At 28.6% G+C, this 23341-nt stretch overlaps 1 protein-coding gene across 1 annotated transcript; it reads right to left on the bottom strand.

The window, feature by feature from the left end:
• Positions 1–1459: 1459 nt before the first annotated feature.
• Positions 1460–9761, bottom strand: LOC105360407 (uncharacterized). Its single transcript, XM_011497302.1, has 5 exons — positions 9741–9761; positions 8507–8663; positions 5370–5709; positions 2114–2398; positions 1460–1526 (listed from the first exon to the last, which is right to left on the bottom strand). The coding sequence occupies exons 1-5, from the start codon at positions 9759–9761 to the stop codon at positions 1460–1462; spliced, it is 870 nt and encodes a 289-aa protein (XP_011495604.1).
• Positions 9762–23341: the final 13580 nt, after the last annotated feature.

Consider the following 23341-nt stretch of genomic DNA (forward strand, 5'->3'; position numbering starts at 1 on the left):
TATTCTTAACTATCATTGTACTAGTACAATGTAATGGTACTGGTCTTCTATAGCACACTTATACGGATTATTATGCATAAAATTTTCAAAAAATACAAAGTACAATTAAATAAAATATGATTCTATTGCCTAACATTATTTAAATATACTTGTAAATATATTTGTAATAATAATACATTTAATAGATAAGAAAAATTTTTAATAACTTATTCTTAATGTTAAAGTGACGAAATTGTAATAACGATAATATTTAAATTCATATTCTTGCAATATGAATATAAATAAATATTTATACAGTTTTTTCTTGACCCTAATCGTGTGAGCTTTTTTTACAATATGAGTTCAAATATTTATTTTGAATTAAGGATTCGATCGATTATATTACATACGCTTGTATTTGTGTTTCATTTTTTTTTCTGCGGTATATAAAAATTGAATATATAAAATTGCAGAAAGATAAAATGTAATATAGTATATATTTATAATTTATTGTGATTAATGTTATTTATCGATTAGTATTTAATAATTTATATCATAAAACTTTTGCTATCATAAAGCTTATAATTACTTTGTTATTTCAAATCTGTTTCTTATAAATACTTAATATTATATAAATTTTTAACAATTCATCAGTAATAAGAATACTAAATGCATTATTAGCTTACGTTAAAATTGTTATTGTTAAAATATCATTAATTATTATTGTATATTACGCATTTAAATAGATTTCTTGATTTATTGATTTCTCAAATTATAATGGATAATAGAAAGTTAAGGAAATAATAGTATTACGGTGAAAATCATCTATTATCATAATATATTCGTTGAAACTAAATTCCCGCATCGTTAATTTCGCAATTACTTAAATTGTCATGCGATGAAGCGGGAACGTGTTAATGATTTTCGGAGTTCCGTATATAAATTTGTATATAAATTCCGCGACTTGCATCGCAGCACCTCTAACTTGAATGTCTTGCATCGGTTGCGGATCAAAGGGTCGACTCAAGGGCTTCCCATATTCAAAACAGCTGTTTACCGCAATGGGTCTGCGGGGCTTCACTTTATATGCGAAATTCTTTGGCACGTGGGGAACTAAGTTCGCAAGTTTTCCGACACCTATTCATCCTAGAACTCATGCGGTTTCACCGCTACGTAGATGAAATCTTGAAGCGAGTGTTTTCGCCTTTCCCAAGTGTCGATCGTGAGAAAGATCTGAATTTTCTTTTACTTTCCTCGATATTCATTACAAGCAAATTAAAATATCAGATTCAAAGTGATTTACGCATTTATTAATTATTTGTGCTTGCGTAATATCGTTTTTAATTAAAACGATAAGGAAATTATTTATTTATTTTTTTTTTTTTTTTTGGACGAATATAATCGAAAATGTATTATCGAATTTGGAGGATTTCGAATTATTATTTCCTTCAATTGATAATATTAACGAATACCTGAATAACTACAATTTAGTTGGATCTTTAGCAGAAGGGGTTTGTGATAAAGTTGATACATAGTTTGTTAAATGTCTGCAATTGTTAATGTTATATCATGGGCAATGGACAATAATTGATTTAAAATTTAAATTTAAAACACTACGTCAATTATAATTATTTATTCAGCACAGATACGAGCGTTTATTAAATATTAGGATATATCGCGTAATTCCATCAACAATTGAAATAAATAGATGTAAATAAATAAGTAAATAAAATAAATCCCGAGGAAAAATAAATCACGTCCATCGGTACGTTTACTCAAGACTATTTTCATCCGCAATTAATCTTCTAGATCATTGACTATACCGAATGGTATACCGAAGAACCTAACATATGTCTTAATGCATCAGGTGTTCGATTTGGGAGAAGGTGAAGGGTGACTAGGCTCGAAGGTAGAGAAGGTAGATAATTGCCTTAAAGGAATTCGATGATCGAAAAAAAATTGTAACAAGGATATGATTAGTACTCACTGGCTAAAGACCTTCCTCTTCTTCGTGTAATGCTGGATCTCGTCGGGTAGCTCCCCAGCCGTCGTCTGTCCCTCCTGCGACACCGATGAGCTTCGGCTGTGGTGGTGGTGGTGATGGTGGTGGTGGTGGTGGTGCTGCTGCTGCTGCTGCTGCTGCTGCTGCTGCTGGTGGACATAATGACGCGAGGAGGAGCCGCTTCGGGTTCGTTCGGGAACCATCGCACCCGTGGCCTCCATCTGGAGCTGGTAGGGCTCCGGTGCCGAGGGGTTGCTGCTAGTGCTGCTCGTGTTACTCGGGGGTGCCTTGCAGGGGACGACGAGGCCGGCGCTCGGGGCCGGCGCCCCGATACCCTCGGGCCCCGACCGCGCCGGGGTTGGATACAGACCCGTAGCTGCTGTTAGCTCGCCGAAGAAGAGTGTCGAGTATGGACTCCTAGTGCTCAATATGCTTGTTAGTTTTATTTGTTCGGCGACGATTGTGATTTGTTTATATCGATATCGACAGTCGTTGGATGGTTTTTGAAATTTTATATTTCGCTAAGGCTGACGCTAATATGGTGGTTCGTTGCAATGTACATGTATTTAGAATTACGCTCTTTTCAAACTTTTCGGTTAAAAATTTTTTGGTAAACGATCATTGGTCAATTTTATTAAAATATGTATGCACCACTTAGGTACGTATATTGTTGAATTAATAGTAATCAATCTTGCATCCTTCGATTATTTATGTTTTATTGAGTACACGTATTAGAATTGGCTTTACAGGATTCTCTTTTAATTATAATCTTTAATAGGAAATAAACATCATTATTGTCTTTTAAAAAATACGTAACAATAAAAAGAGTATTAAATTACAATTTTTAGTATAAATATTTGCACAAAATAATAGGTTTTATTTTATAAGGGATTATTTTATTATATTTAATATTTGTGAATTTTATTTTGAAATAAAAGAAGGAAATACAATCTATGTGTATTATATATTGTTTCGTACATTTATTTTTATTTATATATATTTTTATGTAATTTATATATCAAATATATTATTAGAATTTTTTATAAAACTAATTAATTTATTATGTAAAAAATTTAAGTGCATCCTTGGACGAAAATCGTAAGATTAGCATTGGAAATACATGTGAAAATATGTTGCAACGTAATTTTCTTCTCATTAATTTTACTTCTATATATATTTCTATTTGTTTTATTAATGTATTTGTCTAAAATCATAAATTATTATTTAATCTATTTGAAAAGATCATTTTGCAAAGTTAGTTTTTCAAAATGATGAATATCATTTTCAAAAAAAAAAACATAACTAATTTGAATTATATATGCAAAATGGGATCTTGCGAAAAATGTGATTTATGTCGAAAATATGAAAAGTCAGAAGCGCCAAGGTCAGACGTTTATCTTCTCCAACAAGTCAAGTCACATGACCATAACGACGACGACGACGACGACGACGACGACGACGACGACGACGACGACGACGACGACGACGACGACGACGACGACGACGACGACGACGACGACGACGACGACGACGACGACGACGACGACGACGACGACGACGACGACGACGACGACGACGACGACGACGACGACGACGACGACGACGACGACGACGACGACGACGACGACGACGACGACGACGACGACGACGACGACGACGACGACGACGACGACGACGACGACGACGACGACGACGACGACGACGACGACGACGACGACGACGACGACGACGACGACGACGACGACGACGACGACGACGACGACGACGACGACGACGACGACGACGACGACGACGACGACGACGACGACGACGACGACGACGACGACGACGACGACGACGACGACGACGACGACGACGACGACGACGACGACGACGACGACGACGACGACGACGACGACGACGACGACGACGACGACGACGACGACGACGACGACGACGACGACGACGACGACGACGACGACGACGACGACGACGACGACGACGACGACGACGACGACGACGACGACGACGACGACGACGACGACGATGACGATCACGACGGAGAGTGACGCCGACAACGGAGCTGTCGTTGCAGTAAGATTACGCGTGTATATTTGTATGCGCTAATAACGCAGTGTTTTTTTTTCCGTGCATTGCCCGTGGCCGGTGATATAACAAGTTGGCGATTAGTGTAATTTCATTTTGCCATTGCTGTAACGCAAGTTAGCTATTGGTATTAGAGTGCAACGAAAATTGTGAAAGAATGCGATACGCCGAAATTATTATAAAATTGTTAAATCATTTATTACTTTGATTCTTAGCATCATTCATTTGTAGAGTTTTGGAAGAAGATATTTTCAGATTAAATCAAGTAATTAAATAAAGTTAAATTAATGCTATGTACACATAAAAATATGCATAAATATATGATATGGTATAGCCCAATAATAATTATTATAAAAACATTTATTCTAAACAATTGTTAAGCAATAATATTTTGAATAGTAATTTACAAACACCCACGCTCGTTTAATATAAACATTATAGTGAAATGTAATATATTGATAAGGCCCAGTTATTGATTAATTTTGCTATATGAAATGACTTTAAATGACAAAATTATAGCAAAATTAATCAGGCCGGATGTTTGTTCAATGTCGTTAGAGTGAATAAAATTTATTTATTTCGCCAAAATTTTATTCAATAACAATTGATGAAAATATTAGAATCTAAAAAATAATACATAGATTATACAAGTAAATTTCTGGTCTTTATCTGTGAAAGTAATTTTAATATATTCAAAGAAATGTAATATGCTTTTCTCTCCTAATTATCAACTTCGAATAGAGTAATGTCCTTAATAATTATATAATAGTTAATAATATAAGCCATACGTAGATTTTTATTGGTTTAACTTAGGTATTCTTCAATAAAATTAAATTCCGGCATCTTCAAACAAATGAATCCCTACCATTTTCAACATGTTACGAAGATATTCTTAATAGCAAGCATACACTTATGTATTTGCACTTGATCGTAATATAACGTAATGTCTTGAGTAATAGATCAATCTCGGTGAGAAGTTAAGTCAGGATCCTTAATTATGCAGATAAATCCAGTGCGGTTGGTAGTATTTTTTTTTTTTTTTTTTTACTTTTAATGACGCTAGAAAGTTATCGTATCGATCAGTCGGAGCCTTAATAGCATTTAATTATTTGCACCGAAAGATTCAAAAGTATTGGGGCATCGATAAGCGAGTATTATGATAATAAATGTTCTTTTGAGCTTATCGCTATGTTATAATTAACGACTGTTGACATACGCAACGAGGCGATTCTCTCATAAGGCGGACATTCGAGCAAGGGATAGAAAAAAAATTTCGTACACAGGTACGGGAAAAGACTCTTACTCTTGTATGGGTGCTAGGTTGTAGTAGTTTTGCTGCTGTCTTTGGAGCTGGTGATGCTGTTGGTACGATTGGCTAGAGGACGAGCCCGGTCGCGGCATCAGTTCCTCGAGGGAGATGAGCTCCTTGGACTCCCGGCTCGCTGTCTGCAGGAGCTCGCCATAGCCCTGGGCCTGGCTCTCCTGGGCCACCATCTCCTCCTCGTAGATGCCGTGCGCCTCGATTATATCCGGCCCGACCGTAGCCTCGCTCTGTTCTTCGCACTTAACGGCGACGCTCTCGAATCCCTCCCAGAGAGTGTCGATGGCGTTGCCACAGCCGCCCAGCAAGATTTCACCCTCGTCTGTTGGGCATTGCGTTTTTTGTTGTTGTTGTTGTTGTTGTTTTTGTTGTTGTGTTCTCTGACTCTGTTATTACGCGTTTTCTTGCTTCGAGGTGTGGGGTAATCGAGGGAGGATGAGGTCAAGTTGTTAAGCAATAGAATTTCTGAAGTCGCAGGACTTTGGCCCAAAATCTTAGATCTGGTCATTTTCAATTCCAGAGACAATAAGTGCTCTCAAGTATAGAAAGGAATGTATTATTAATCTCAAATGCAATATAATCACTTGTATTGTAAGTATTATTTAAAAATAAAAGCAGTTTTTTTTTTTCATTATCTGTATATATATTTTTTGCATAAAAAATTGATATATTCAATTAAAGTAATAATAGGTTTCGGTATTACTTCACATTACTGTTGTTTTAATGTATAAATTGTATTAAATATTATGAAGAAAATGAAGAGTCTCTTTAAAAAAATCTAATACAAATTTTGTATGTAATATAATGATATTTAATTCCTCCATATTAATTGTTAATACGATATACAATTAAATATAGTTATACTTGAATGGAAATGGCATGTATGTAGTGTAACTTAAATTACAGGACTTAGTAATATGAAAAAAAAAAACATCTTGCAGCATTTATGTACACATACTATTTAAATATCTTATTATTTTTATTTATCATAAATTAGTAAAAAAAAATCCTTCGAAACTATGCATTAAATTATTTATTAAGATATGCTAAAGATACTTAAAATATGTTTTGACAATAATTAAACTTTATCAATAATATGTATTAGAATAACTTATATAATATATTAATTTATTGCAGTTTATGTTAATGAATTTTATAAGTTTAAGATATTAATTCCATCACTCTATAATACTAGTATTACCTAATACAATTTGGTCTAATAATTCAATGATTAAAAAGATAAGTTATTTAACACTTACACTTAAAATTCATTGATATTTTATAAAAATCATAATACTTAATGCCGTGTTTTACTTATTTTTTTAAATTTTAAGTATAATTTTATTATTTATTTGAAACAGTCATATCGTAACTTTTATACAAACATTTTGCCCGAAATAATTTTATTATAATAGTTTTATTATTTCACAATCTGTTAATATAAAGTTTTTCTTAATAATAATATTTTCTATTAATAATGTCTTTGTAAATTATATGAAGATAAATTATACATTAATTCGATTTGATGACGTATTTGACACAAAAAATGTTCAATTTCACTTATACCTTTTATAATTAAAGAAATATTATACTATTTTTGCAGATTTTTTTGAGACGTGGAAATATGTTAAGCCTCGTAAAAATCAATTAATAATATTTATAAAATAAGTACTTTGAGATTATTTAATAATGATACTTCTACGATTATGATTCATTATATAGAGTCAATTTATATGTTAACTATAGTAAGTTGTGAAATTAGAATGAAAATAATTATGAGAAGAAGTTCTCCAAATGAATTAAAAAAATAGTCGCATAATTAATATTTATATTTATTATAACAGAATCAATTCATTAAATTACATTTTGACTAATTTTTAATGATATTTACGTTATCATAATAGCTAATTAATATTTTTTAAATTTTACATTTGTATATATATATTTTTAATGCATTAGATTTTTTCCTTATAAAAATTAATTATTAAAAATTAGATGGGATTAAATTAATTTAAAAAAAATTCTTGTTTTCATGTTTTTTTTTTTAATTATTTCTGTGAATATTATATAATAAGTAATTATTGAATATATTATTTAATTTTTCCATTTACTTTCGATTTGAAGTATTGTTGTCGGATATTCAATAATATTGCAATTTTAATATTTATTGAAATATAATACTATAAAGTGAAAATTCATTTTGTAAAGATCTTATTATATTATTTTATAGCTACTATAAGTTATTAACCTTTATTATATATTTTTTTAGTTTATGAAATTGTACGCTCATTCGAAATTTATATATATATAGTTAAAATTTATGTAACAAAGGTATTTAAGTTTATTATTTATAGATAAATTATTTTTCAGATTATGAGAATTTGTAACTAATATACACATTTTAAAATTTGCAATTGATTAATGCAATTCTATAACTATAAACGAAGTGTATAGTCAATTTTTTATAAAATTTAAATTACCTTCTTCTCGTTAGATTTTTAATTTTTTCTTTAAAAATACGTATTAACAAGATATATTTCTTACTTTTAATAAATTAATATATCGTATACATAAACATGTAGCTATCTTATTTCATACAAAGAATATAACGATAATGAGTGTACGCTGACGAATAGGCATATTAATTCAATTAACAACAAATAATCTAATTATTTTACAAGGTATATATATATATATATATATATATATATATATATGTCATTTTTCAATGTAATCATTTTATATTTTTTTCACGAGATAATATGATGTGGTTACTCTAAAACTGAGATTAATTCACTATTTCTTACGATTATAATCGCAGTTTCTAATTCACACTCGAAATTGAATAGTAATTGAATTTATATTACGATGATTTATTAATTTTATTTTAGAATATTATGTCAGTATAAATTAGAAAGCGCTAATATAATTGATTAGTTGAATTAATTTATAACCCTATAAAAGATTTTCGGTAGTGGTTAGCAAGCAGTTAGGCACACGATATGCTACTACTCTTCAACATTTCGATTTAACGTTTTAAAAGAACTTTCAATTATTCCTAAATAATTTGTTGACACTTAAAGAATTATCAATAGGACATCCTTGACATCGAATCTCACCGAAGAGCTTGTACATCCAAGTAGCAGCGAATGTGGCGGCATCCTCGACAGCCTCCGGAGGACTCCTGCCCTCTTCGCCAGTCCCCCGAGTCGTACAAGACGAGGATTCCTGGTGAGTGGTTCGCGGGTGAAGTCGGACACTCGTTTTCAGGCGTCCCTAACGCCGATCAAATTTCTCCGTGCAATCTGCTTCCTCTTGGTAAACTATACGTTTCCTTCACTCCTTGCTATCCTCGATGCAACGGCTTTGAAATGTTAACGGAGCTACGACTGGACCGTAAGCGCATCGCACACCATAATCCGAGCGTGCAAGGGTCAACGAGATGTCACGGATCCTGCAGGCTAGCCAGAAGCGAATCCTTACCGAGAACAACTTAGAAAGAGCAATAAAGAAATAATGCTCATAGGCATATCGCAAAGAAAAATGCAGCTAATTACTTCATTTTACGAGAATCCTTAGAAGAGTTAAGTACACGATAGCGGTAATTGCCTTTCGGTTTTTTATTTTTTTTTTATTTTTTAATTTTTTTACTCAAATTAGCCTACAATCTAATCGTGTATTACATAAATTATTAATGACTGTAGCTTCAGAGAAATCGGTCATTCACACATCTTCAGTGATCTTTCTCATTAGAGAATTCATAGAAAATTTATAGTTTCTCATGATAACGTGGGCTTTTATATTTTCGTGAACTGTACGCTCAAGTATAATTTCAACATTATATATGAATCAGTGGAAATTGTTATGAGAAACACTTGCTCATCACGCTTACGATTAATTATACGAATCATTTTCGATCGATCCATATTAAGCGACTATCAGCTGATAAAAGAATTAAAAATTCTTCTTCCGTCAATTTCAAAAAAAAAAAAAAAAAAAAAAAAAAAAAAAAAAAAAAAAAAAAATTGACGAATAATAAATTCACAAGATAATTATCAGCAATTAAAAGAAATTAACTATAAAATGACTGCATCTTTTGAATCCGGCACCTATAATGGCATAAACCATTGTTATTGCCAAGTTTTTTTTTACTAAAAGACACGTCGAGAATAAATAAATACAATTTGAATTCCAAAATATATCCACCGATGGATTCGCCTCTCGTTAATCCATGAGAAATAATAGCGCACCAGTGAGACACCGCCAAGCCTTAATCGACACTTAAAGACGAGCAAAGCTTGCAGCAAAGATCTTTAAAATTTGTCGCGGTTCTCATTCACATAACGAACGTACCATCGAGACGTAGAAACACATCTCACGACCAACACAGCAAAGAATGAAGGATAATAATCGGAATTAACTATTAAACGATGAGCAAGAGGGGGTGGGGTGGTGATGGCGGTGGATCGCTAATCTCTTGCTAATAAAAGGCAGCTTGAATATCACTGGCGCGAACTCGCGCGAACCGCTGCGTGTCACGAAAGCGACTGGGGAGCCACTGTAAATGTTCGCGCGACGAGAAAACGCGGGAAGCCCACGTGGTCGCGTGCCGCAGCTCCTTCCCTCTCGTACTCGCTCTCACTCTCTCTCTCAGTCTCTCTCTTTTACAGCGCAGGTGGGAGAGCCTCGAGTCGCAACAGGCGACGCCACTCCAAAAGTGGAATCTGGAGGTGGAGAAGAACGAGAGGGATCATGAGACGGTGGAGGAGGAAGAGGGCCGATAGTTCGACATCCCTACGGATGGGGCTGGACCCTTGTCATGTGCACCCCACCCCTTTTAGGGTATGTGCGTGTGTGTGTGTGGAGTGGCTCGCCGAAGCGCTTGCGCTTCGAAGAGCAAAGCAAATGCTGAGCAGGGGAGAGTATACGCCGAGTGGTCTCGATTTCCTGAGAGCCAACAAAGTTGGTGACTCGTAGTTCAATTCTAGGCGTTGAGAAGGTTAGAAAATCTACTTATAAATATAAATCACTGGTGTATATTAGTAGACGAAGAGGCTCTTTTTGTGTAACTTATATTAAGAAAGATTTTATTACGTTCAATGACTTTCTAGTATCTTTAAATGAACTACTTTAAATATCTTATGTATTTCATATGTAATTTATTTATTTAAATTCACAAATAATTTCGATTTTTTTTTCATTTCTTCTACATTCTTGAAGATTATTTTTCTTCTTTTAGAAATATTGTTTTACAATTGTCCCGAATAACTTGTATATCGTTGGCCGATACACGAGTCTTTCCATCAAGTATTCAAATCAAAATTCTTATTTTTAAATTACGGTGTTATTTAAATGCATGTTTGTATTAATGGCGTTCCATAATCAGTTACGTATTGCAATGATTAAATTATTACTAATCATAATTTTCTTATTTGCTATTATTCAACATTTTTATGTATAGTATTTTCAGTAAGTTCATCGTACGTGAATGCGATGTATTTAATATCTGTAAATGTTGGAAGCGTTGCAAGGCTGTAAAATTATAAAATCTCGCTACGGTATGATTTTGAATATTTATCCTTTTAAGTATTGGTACTATATGTATATAATAAATGCATAAATAGATAAATCCATAATAAATCACGTAAAAATAAAGTAAAGTAAATAGTTAATGTAATGAAAAGGAACTTTAATGAATTAATTTATTGAAGTATTATGCTGCACTGTAAGGTAGTAAGGTAATGCAAATTATTAAATTATATATGTAAAAAATAAAATAAAAATAAATTGAATATTATGTCTGATTTCAAAATATTAAATGTGACAGTTGTATGAAATATTATGATCGAGAACCACTATATGCTTGACATGACTCGAAGAGTTTTTAATATCGTATTATGCGCGTCCACAACATCATATGAGAAAAGTTTCTTGTGCATATGTAAACTTAAAAGTGGATTTACTCTCTTGATATATATATATATATATATATATATATATATAGAAATAATCTTTCCAACTTTATATCACGTAATATATTAAAATATTTTGTTCTTTAAACAAGAATTGTTTTATTGCGAATTGAACGAGCCTAATTGAGTTATATTTAAGTCTTACAATTTCTTTTATTTAATCTATCTAATGTGTTAATAATATTATCATTGAAAATCTTATTTTATAAATACGAGATACAATTTATAAAATTATATTATGTAAAATACTCTAATTTATTCTGTGTGAAAGTAACAAAATAATGAGTATTTTCATGTTTACAGTGCACGACTTTCATGATCTTTTAATAGGTTATTATAAGTATACATCAATAAATATCTTACAAATTAACATAAAAACTTCTTATTTCAATTAATATGGCATAATGCGTATTTATCCCCCTGCTGGTTCCCTGCCTCCCTCCTGACTAGACGAGATTTTAAACAATTAAAATTTTTATTTACCTTATACATTAGGAAATATTTTACAACACATAGACAATAGGAATATAAAATATAAACTACCCTACTATATAAGAAAATCTTATCAAATTTTTCACCTATAAAATATATTTAAAAGGCTAGTAGCTTATATTTTATAACTGTATAAAGTTAAAAAAACAAAGATAGATTAAATGTTTATTCTTATTATTATGAAAGAGTTACATCGTCATTTTTCATTCTCCCATACTTTAAATCCCATACTTAGAAAATAAAATGCACGCATGCAGTTCGTCTTTGATAATATCACTGATTCATCTCGTATTACCTCTTGTTGCAAATGATTAGAGTGGGTCAGGGTTAAATTGTTCCGTAACTACCTTAACTATCGCTGCTTTCACTATAAATTTTAGCTGATTAAAAAAAAAAAAAATACCATTCCTAATATTATTCGACCCAATAATATTCCACAAAATTTTGTAAATTTTGTAAATCAATGTATTATAATCTATGATTTGAATAAAAGTACCACTGAATAGATATTAAAATATAAAATTAATTTGACAGAATTATTTATATTTTGATTTTAATATTACAGTAAATGTATGAAATTAATGAAATTGTCATATTATTTTACCATAAAAGCTATAAAGAAGACAATTTTCTTCTTCGCATATTTATAAATTTTCGAAATTATTTAGATTGTTAATTTATACCTCTGTATATCATTAATTCTATTATTGTCTAAATATGGCATGTCACAACGATCGTATGAATTTAAATGCAGAATATCCATTAATTATTGAATTGGCAAAATTAATATATTTTCAATATTTTTATATATAGTGCTTAGTTGAGACTTCAATGCACACTCAATGCCATATTTATACAAAAACAAAAAAAAAACAAAAAAAAAAAAAACAAAAACAAAATAGAATATTACCTAGCCAAATTTCATCTAACAATTAACATCGTATTCCCTTCCTGTTTGTATATAGTTTTGATTGCATAGCAAGAAAGGAATGATGAGCTTCAATTTTAGATTAATCTTTGAATGCCGGATGTATCTAGAAACAATGTACAGGTCAAACGAGTTGTTATAAAATATCATATGCAGTGATGGAAATGTATCGTTATATACGAGTTAGCTCAATAAGCTAAATATATAAGATGCCTGAATTTTGCTATACTTTGTTTGAAAACGATTGACTAATGAAATGTCGTTCTCTTAGCGTGAACTCAATGTACGATTAAACGATTATAATTTGTATTAATTCTTTTATATTTGTTATTCTTTCCTCATATTTATCAGTAATACGTAAATATGTATAAAAAGTTCGTATTTCAAAAGTGAATATGAATGCACATTGTTATTTACATAATAAGTGAATATACTATCGTCACATTATAGTAAATATTTTATCAATTATTCTTATTATCTAAAAACTCATGAAGAATATTCAAATTTTTATTAATAACCATATACGTAATTTTTAATGACATTATAGTCTATAATGCTTTACAATATATGTTCTATTATAGTTTATGATATTTGTTATTTATTTCCTTCACAAAATATTAAATGATGTTGAACCTAATTTTTTGGTTTATTTAATTCTATTTATTTATTTTGTTGTTGTTGTTGTTGTTGTTGTTGTTGTTGTTGTTGTTGTTGTCATTGTACAACTAAAAATAGTTGAATTTAATTTTTATTATAACGAAAAATTATATAATGATATGGTTTATATTTATTCGTTTTGTCAATTTAATTCAATTTTTTTCTTGTTCCATAGGAACCAATGCACGCATTTATTTTCATTATTATTATATGAAAATTATAATTTGTTCAATATAAAGTTTAGATTAAAAAACTATTAGAAATTTGATAATACGATTAAATAGAAATCGATCAAATTTCAACTTGATTCGAATTCTTGTTGAATTTCAATTCTGTTGTACAAATAAAACAATCGATACATAAATACTTGTTTACATTTATTAAGATAACAGCATACATTTTAAAATTTGTTAGTCCATCGTATGTGGTATAAGTTCAATTGAACATTATTAATATAAAAAATGACGAAAACTTGCAACAAATATATATATGTATATATATATATATTTAATAAAATTAAAAAAAAAATTTAATTAAAAAGATGTATATATTAATTGCGTTAGACGATAATAGAATTTTTGAAATTGCATAGGGAACCTAGAAACAACCTAGAAACAAAATGAAAGACCAGAGATAAAAGTATAATGTTCGATCTATTTTTTAGTGATCCGTATTTCTGTTTTTTTCTTTGTTTTTAATTAAAGGAAATGAAAAGTATGTTTTCAAAAAGTACTTAAATAAACTTTTTAGTTTGTGATGTGAATCACTGCTTTCTTAAATTTTACTTATATATTACTTATAAAAAAAACAATCATTTCCTTTTAGTTCGATATATGAAAATTGTTGTGTATTAATAACTTCATCGGTACATTTTAATAATTGAAAAAATTGGATATTGTTTTAGGGAATTAATGAAAATATTTTATTTCATTTCAAGTCAAATATTTTCCTTTTCTCGAATTGTCCTTTTGTTAAATTAGCATTCTGCAATGAAAATGAAATTTAATTGTTATAATTATAAACGAATGCTTATAAAGTGAATTACGATATACAATGCATGAATTTATCGATATTTTATAATTAAAGACTATAATTTATCTAGTATTTTTATAATATCAGTTTTTAATTCGATTTAAGCCGTTTGGTCGGATGACAGACGCCGGCTTGAAATGACACGAGTCAGTTCGTCATTGAACCATAATCGCGCTGATCGTTAAGTTTGGCTTATTGCAAGCGATCCTCTGCCTTTCCTGCTCTCGTTAATTACCGGCGATGCATTTTAGCTCTCATTCAGCCAGTGGCTTTAGTGAATGTGCCTTTGAAGTGTCCGAGCCCTCCTTCATGGCGTCGTTAATTAGAGTAATATTGAGAAGCACCTATCGACGATTGTTTATCGCAATGCTGATTTGCCAATTGAGCCTACCCCACTACTTCTTTATGCATTTCCCATTGGTTTGTTAGTTTCTCTGATATTTCACTGCGCCATAGTATTCGGCCCACGATATGTTTGCATTACAAAATAAAAAAAAAAAAAAAAAAAAAAAAAAAAAAGAAGAAGAAAAAAGACAAAAAAAGGAAGCAAAACAAAGAGATTAATAGAGTCCGAGGCTTATTGTGTATTAGGCCGGTACTGCGAGAATGATATGGCAGCTTTCTAAACGGCCAAATACGTATGCGCATAAAAGTGAAAGTGCACACGATTATTAAATAAATACAATATTCAATCTTGGAGCCTTTGTGGTATCTTTAGTTTTTACATGGTCACAACTTTCGCCAAATTTACATGCAGTTGAAAATATTTTTTTTGTAATCTTGATTTTGAGATCAAAAATTTTGCATTTATGAAATAATGTTATAACCGTAAATTTATTAATTTGTGTAAATTAAATTTGGTAAATTAAAAAATTTACCCTTTGTGTTTTGTTAAATTAATTATAGAGCTGGGTTCGTTAAAAATATCATCGAACATTTAAATATTCGTTGTATTCGATTTTTCTCACGGGCATTTGCGACTCTCGTGTTACATCCATTTTTCAAGGGTAAAGTGATAATATTTATTATTTGTTTGATTCTCATCATAGGACGGTTATTCGGAGATTCGATTGATTGGTAAAATGAGACCTTTGGTCCTTATAGTTAGTTCTCTAGTTTTTCTGTCAGGATTTCCGAAGAAAATTCTCATTTTACCAAAGTTAATTCAAGACACTTGACTAGTGTTAACGGAAGATGATTACTTCTTTTACAGTGTCATTTTTATTTTTATCAATTATTGCAAAATTAATAAAAAAAAAACTATTTAAATATAATATTTTATTTTTTACATCGTTAAATTTTTTTTATTGATGTAAAAAATACATACACTTATATTTGTCAATTGGACTAAAACTACAGAATAATGTAACTTGTTATTTTTACGATGAATTTAAATGTTTTATTTTCATTTCAAAATCTAATAGATCTTGAAAGAATATTAACAGAAGTTGTAAAGAGAAAGAGTATTTTTATAAATTTTATGCAATTAAAATTAATGCGCATATTTCGTTAAAATTTAAAAGTTTTGGCTTTATTAACTATTATAAAATTCAGACTGGCTGCTATTAAAATGTCAGTGAAGAATAGAAAAAAGTAGACACAATCTAAAATTATTTAAATTATTTATCGTATATATTGTATATGCTTCGTATATATATATATACGTTGATGAAAGTAAACAAACAATTCAATGAAATATATTTAATATAATACTTATTTGTGGATTTACTATATTATGCTTAAACATACTACTTAAATATACTAATTAAATATTTACATACAGCAAGTTTTTATTGAATACTGTAAATTTTTGTTCCAACGTCACTAATAGATTAAGCGATAATTATTTTATTCTTGTCAAATTTAAAAACTACACATAAAATTATGAAAGAAAAAATATTCATTTTATTACGTGATTTAACAATTTTTTAAATATACATGTTTCATACTATTAAATTTATTATACCATTAAATTAATTTTTTATTTCTATAGAGGTAAATTTCTTAAAAGTAATTGGTCATTTTGCATTGTTATTTAAATGAAAGGTTTTTCTGTCGCATACATGCGGCAATTAGATCATTTTCAAAATCGAATGGCAAAAAATAGGTCATTAATGCAAAAACAAATATAAAATCATTGTATATGAGAGAGATTGGTAAAAAATTTGTAAATAATGGTCTTTTTTTTTTTTTTAACAAATCCCAACTTCTGAAATTAAATAAAAGCACATATTTACTTACGTATTTCTTTCTTATAACAATTCTTTTGTACAATCCGATAGATTAGTTGTTCTTGAGAGATAAAATAAAATGTAAGCAGAGATAGTAAACGAACGGCGTTTCTATGTCATTTGATATGGCGCTTACTTAATTTTCATTTAATTCGCAAAATTCGAAAGAAAGCAAAAAGTAATTACGCTTCTTCTCCATTATTTTTGTTAATAACGTTTAGAGTAATTATTAATAATAGTTCAATAATAATAATTATTATTATTGCTATTATAATAAAAATAATGCAAATGAAAGTTATGCATTGTGAGTGAAAGTTCCAGATTTCATTGAGAAAATGAATTTAATATTCATCATATCGAATGGAAATAAAATTATAAATGTCCTCGTGTGTTTTATGCGGGCAACACTATCGAGCGTAATAAATGCAATTCACTTATCGTAAGATAAACGACACCTCAAAATATTTGTTTCTAGGAAATTCTTGTATAAGAATTTCCGTTGAATGCAATGTTGCATCAGATGAGAGGGAGAAAATTCGTCCAGAATACTGATTCAACAATTTCGTTTTAAGAACGCATCCTTCCACGTCATGAACTAAGCCGAGTGAATTTACGCGCTCTTGTCATCCTATGTGGACTGACACATTCTTTATGCGGCAACAGATATACACTTTCAAGGAAAATCCGATTATGACAAAAGGGTCATTTTTCCAAGTGCACGATAAATGAATATTTGCTTACGTCAAAGCGTCCAGTTACAGCATACCCCGAGGTTGTTACTCTATAAAAGCACGATCTCCTCGCTAGCCACGTGCCAATAACAAGGTTACGAGGGTCTTTTGCTTCCGACGTGTAACACATACATTGTAGGTCCTCATTTACTGCTTTGGACGCTCATTTTTATTTTACATATGGAAATTGCACACTGTTGTAAGCTAATTGATTGCTTAAAACTTCGTTGTTTATCGTTTAGAAAAGCCTCAAGGGCAATGAGAGGCCTCAATGATTCGGGATTTATATTATTATTATATAAATATCAAGCAATTTTTAAGTATTTACAACGACGAACGTTAAACGATAGTATTATATTTGTAGAGATCCTATCGAGTTTTGAGAGAATCAACAATTGAGTATGGATCGGTAAGTAAATTGGTTGTTATATGGGGAAAATAGAAATTAATAATATGTTGATGGGATTGACAATGAAGTAAAAAACAATGAATTTGTCTTTTGTAGTTGCGTTAGTGGAGAGACAGGACTTACAAGTAATTGAGTCCAAAAATATAATATTTTAAAATGAATATAATGTATATAATGTAGATTTTAAATTATAATAGCAGTAATATAATATTTCCTAACATGTATCATTATTTTTCTGCAATAATTATTATAAAAGTTAAAGCAAAACAAAATAAGGAAACATAATGTTTGAATAATCTTTAATTAACTGGAGTCAGACTTCTTCTTTCTTTTATATCAATTTTTGTCTAAGAATATTCATAAAATAATAATATACATATGTGGAAATCAAAAAGTTTTAGATTGATAGTAATTGTAGTAAGCCACATAATAAGTTTTACAAGATTTACTATTATTTCTATTAGAGACAATGTACAAATAATATTCGTACATTTATTAGAGATGATTTTGTGCTTGTGAGGAAGCACACACAATTTATCGCGAAAAGGCAAATATATTTTAAAAATGTATTAAGAGAATGACGCCAATTCTTACTCGTATATTATGAGATAATTATATACATTAAAAAAAAATTAATAATTATATAGAAATTATATTCTCGTAATAGTTAATAGGTGTGGTGAATTTTTAGATAATATAAATCATTTTATTACAGCATTAATTCAAATGAGCTCATGTACCTTTAAATTTCGACTAGGATTTCGGTATCTGGACTTCATTGAACAGCTTTGGCCTCCTGATCCTCTTAGATCTAAAACAATGAAAAACGTTAACCTTGACCAAAGGTAAACAAACAGACAATCGCTGCAATTCGAAAAAGAAAAATGCGATTGTGTACGTTGCACGTGCGCAAAATTTAATTCCTTTCTTCTGCTCTTGTTGCTAAGTCAGCATATGGTTTCGAATTTTCATTTCTGAACAGTATCGCATATTTATCTGAGCAAATGCCACGTGTCGAGAAAAACGGAAGAAAGTGTTATATTTATGTGTATTAGTATATTAAAGTGTTATATTTATTATATGTGAATAATAATCCATGACACTTGTGTAAAGTCAGTGAAATTAAGGATTATTGTTTGAGAAAACTAATTAGTGCGTATTCTCATTATTATATCAGATTTATTATTAACATTTATATGATACATACCCATACACGAACAGATGAACAAGCGCGTGTAGTCACGCGTACATAACACGTACACGCGCGCGCGCATTCAGATAGAAACATGCACACACGTATATATAACAATCGCTTTCCTATTGAATTCCTGAATTATATAATATAATAATGTACGGATTTATTTACAAACTGAAAGTAAAAACTCGTTAAAATAATTATCGATAATTAATGATTGAAATAAAAGAAAAATTCATGTTTAATTATCACTAGAAGAACAGTTTGTATGAGATTTTCCGATCACCTATTTTTTCATTTAATTGGCAAAAGACAAGATGTTTCTCTCGCTAAGGAAATACTTTCTTTTTTATTTCACAATTCAGTGAGCAATTTCTGAGACAATAATTACACATAATTTAAAAGGTAAAGTTTCAGTTTCCCTCGTTATAATTAGTGATCTGATATTGATAGCCATTTTATGTTCCATCAATATAAAATCACATCTTAATACAAATTTTATGAATATTTCGTATTATTATTGAGTTGATACAGTATATAAATTTGTAAATATTACATATACTTGTCTTTAAATATTTATTTTATTGACGATTACTTAAGATTTTTATTTCGAAAGATGTTTTTTTTCGACAGAATGACAAAAGATTCAGGGAAAGTTGTCTTAAAGATTTTATAACCAACTAATTAATTTATATATTTATTATACATTGTAATTTTAAATGCAGCTTTAGAATAATTTCTTAAATAAAAATATAATCATCTAATATGTTCATCATATTTCTAAAATACTCATGACTGAAATATAATCCCATTCTCAGTTTTCTTAATTATTTATCTCAAATACTTAAGAAAGCGGGAATGTAAATAAGATATAATTTCTAATGAAATATAGTTAACAAACAGTTGTACTATTTATTGTTTATAATAAATCATTTTAATATATATAATTTATTTATCGAGATTTATTCAATAAAGTTTAAATAATCAAGCATGATATGGCTGATGATACACATAATAAAAACAAATGAAAAGATTTCTTAAAATATTTAATCATAACTTCAAATTTTCGTATTTTTTCTTTTTAATAAATATATAAATTTGAATCATAATAGAAAGAAATTTTAATTAAATGATAAATTAATTATCAATTTAATGAAAAATATCTTCAACAGTAATGTTTAATATTAACTATAAATATAATATAATGAAATAATCTGTCGAATTTATGTTTATAGAATCGTTATTGCTAATTTCTTTTACTATCATCAAAAATATTGACAGTTGCTGTTTGTAGACGAGATCGAAAAGTTCCATTGAAAGATTAATTTTTTCTACATATTTATCCTCCGCAATCATATATATATATATATATAAATCTAGCACATTTTTTTTTTTTTTTTTATCAAATTTTATTCAAATCTTCACTAATTTTGTTAAAATAATTTTTATATGAATAATAATATTTTCATTTAAATATGTATTCTGTCGATAATAAACTTATAGAATCATAAATAAAATGAAATATGTATTGAATAAGTAATTAGATTGATCTCATTAATTATTAAGAATAATTGAATAGTTTAGACAATACAATGGCTTATTCCGAAATTTCTTAAGGCTTGAAATATATAACTCAAAAAATTTATAAAAATATGAATAATCGCTTAAAATAACTTCTTATTCTTTTTAAATAATTACGCCAAAGTAATTGTTTCAAAGTAAAATAAAGTGCATTGAATTTTTTGGTGAATAACAATTATTTAAAAGATACTTTATAACGCAAAAAATCTAAAAGCGATTTAACATTATTTTAATATTATATTTATAATTATTTAATAAATTATTATTTCATCATTTTATTTATATTACATTCGTAATACCTCAAAGTATTTGCTACACTGTAAGATGTATCGATTATAAAATGTAATGGCTGAACTTTCTTTTTTCCACCATAAAATTTAACATCCATCTATACAACGAATGGGTACAATGCTATTCTGGCTTGAGCTTCCGAGTTTGCGAGTGAAAAAGTCAAAACCTCGGATTGCATAACAGTATTATAACTGGTACGCGCAAACCTATAGGTACAATACATAATAATTTTTATTGGGAGCTTCGATTACGTAAGCATTATCCTGCCTGTGGTTGACAGACCATGGCCTTGTATCTGACATGTGACTGTCTCTCTCAAATTTATTTTTCATTAATGCATATAACATGTTTATATATATATATATATATATATATATATATATATATATATATATAATAGCTTGATACGAGCTAATACCAGAGCTTTGTTAGGGTCTATTAATGAAAAAATTGAAGGAGAAATGGCTGGTTAATCAAGTGAAGAGTGTTTATTATTTTTAATATAACTCGTTGAGATTTAATTTTACATTTTTTTATATTATATATACTATATTGTACTTTTATCTTTATTTATATAAACTTTCTGCAAATATAGGCCAAACATTTAAACATTATCGTTAAAAGCGGGAAATACTTTATACAATTGAGTACTCTCTCTCTCTCTCTCTCTCTCTCTCTCTATATATATATATATATATATATATATATATATATATTTATATATATAAGTAGAAGAATATAATTGAAAATTTACCTAGACTTTTAAAATATTTTTATGTTATTATTAAATAATTGATTATATATATCATACTTAATATAGTTATAAATTTATTAGTGTATTTTAATTTTATAAAATATAGAACATAATAATTAATTATAATGTACGTTAAATAAATTTTATTTTATTTTAATATATATATTTAATATCATTGTATGAATTTTATGAAATTGTATGAAATTGCAAATAGTTGTTTTGAGTCAAACTGAAGTGTAAACTGAATTTGTATTATTATCCGTATCTGATAATTAGAGATAAAGTATAAAGTAATTATAAAATTGTAAAATTGCTTAATTAGATGTAAAAAAACTCATCGAGATATTACTGCATTTAAACCCGAAAGAGAATGTTGACAAAGAATGGCAACTTTCGACTGTTTCATGCTCTACCAAATTGCCTCTTTCCCCATTCACAAAAAAAAGGAACCCGCTTATCTATTTATCCATGTCATTATACATGTAACCATAATTAAAATAAATTGCTGCTCTTCTGTGTCCTTATTTCTTTTTGTTTTGGAATCTTAAATATGTCAACTTTCAATGTAGTGCCAAATGAATTCCAAAATATCGTAAGTTGAAATTATTGTTAATTTTTATAAAATGTAGTTTTAAAATTATTATCTTATTATTATTTAAGATTATTCGAAATATAATTTTGAGACACTTAGAATATCATTTTATGTAGGAGTTTAATCTCCGTGAAAATTTAATAGTTTATTAGAAATTTCTCTGTTTATGTGTGTCTTTTATATTTAATGGTGTCATTAAAAATAAAAGCATTTTTGATTTATTATTTAATCCGGATTTTGAATTTCAGTTCCTATCATAAATATAATAGTTGTTTAAATAGTGGTATGCATAAAAAAAAGTTATATAACGAGAAAGTATGAATTGTAGGTCAATGTTCATAAAATGCATGTATTGTTGTACATTTCAATAATTAGTTATTAAGTAATTTAAGGAATATATTTAATTATTATATATAAATTGTATTTATATTAATAAATTATATATAAATAAATAAATATATATATATATATATAGTAATTCAATATTTTTTTATAATATATTTTAATATAATTTAGTATTTTTAAAGTAATGACATTGAACTTTTAAACTACATTAAAAAAACCTATTAGATCTCAGATCTATAAATCTATAAATAATATCTTTGTATTAATGTATTTCAGTCATATTATTATAAATTTTATAATATTAATATAATATTAGTGAATGAAATTTCTTCCATACTATGATATAAAGGACATATAAGTAAGAGTTAAAAATCTAATTGGCGACATTTGTTTTTTTAAGACACCGATTAAAAAGAACAATAGTATAATAACACAAATTTTATATAATTTACAATCATTAAAATTTCAACTAAATGTCTAGTTTTATCGTATTATATAGTTATATGCATTCTGAATTCTGTAATATTTCTGTTTTCTATTATTTGTTAATTATTATTATTTTCTCGATATTTATATCTATATATAACCGCAATTCATACAAAGGAAGACACAAACCATTTTCAAACAAAAAATAACCAGCGAACCATATGGTACTGAAACTCACATTATTTTGAAATATATTAGTTTAAAAACAATATGAAAATAATATTGTTTTAAAAGTACGAAGTATCTCATAATTAATAT

This window comes from Ceratosolen solmsi, unplaced genomic scaffold (genome assembly GCF_000503995.2).
Source record: "Ceratosolen solmsi marchali unplaced genomic scaffold, CerSol_1.0 scaffold13, whole genome shotgun sequence".
Lineage (NCBI taxonomy): Eukaryota > Metazoa > Arthropoda > Insecta > Hymenoptera > Agaonidae > Ceratosolen > Ceratosolen solmsi.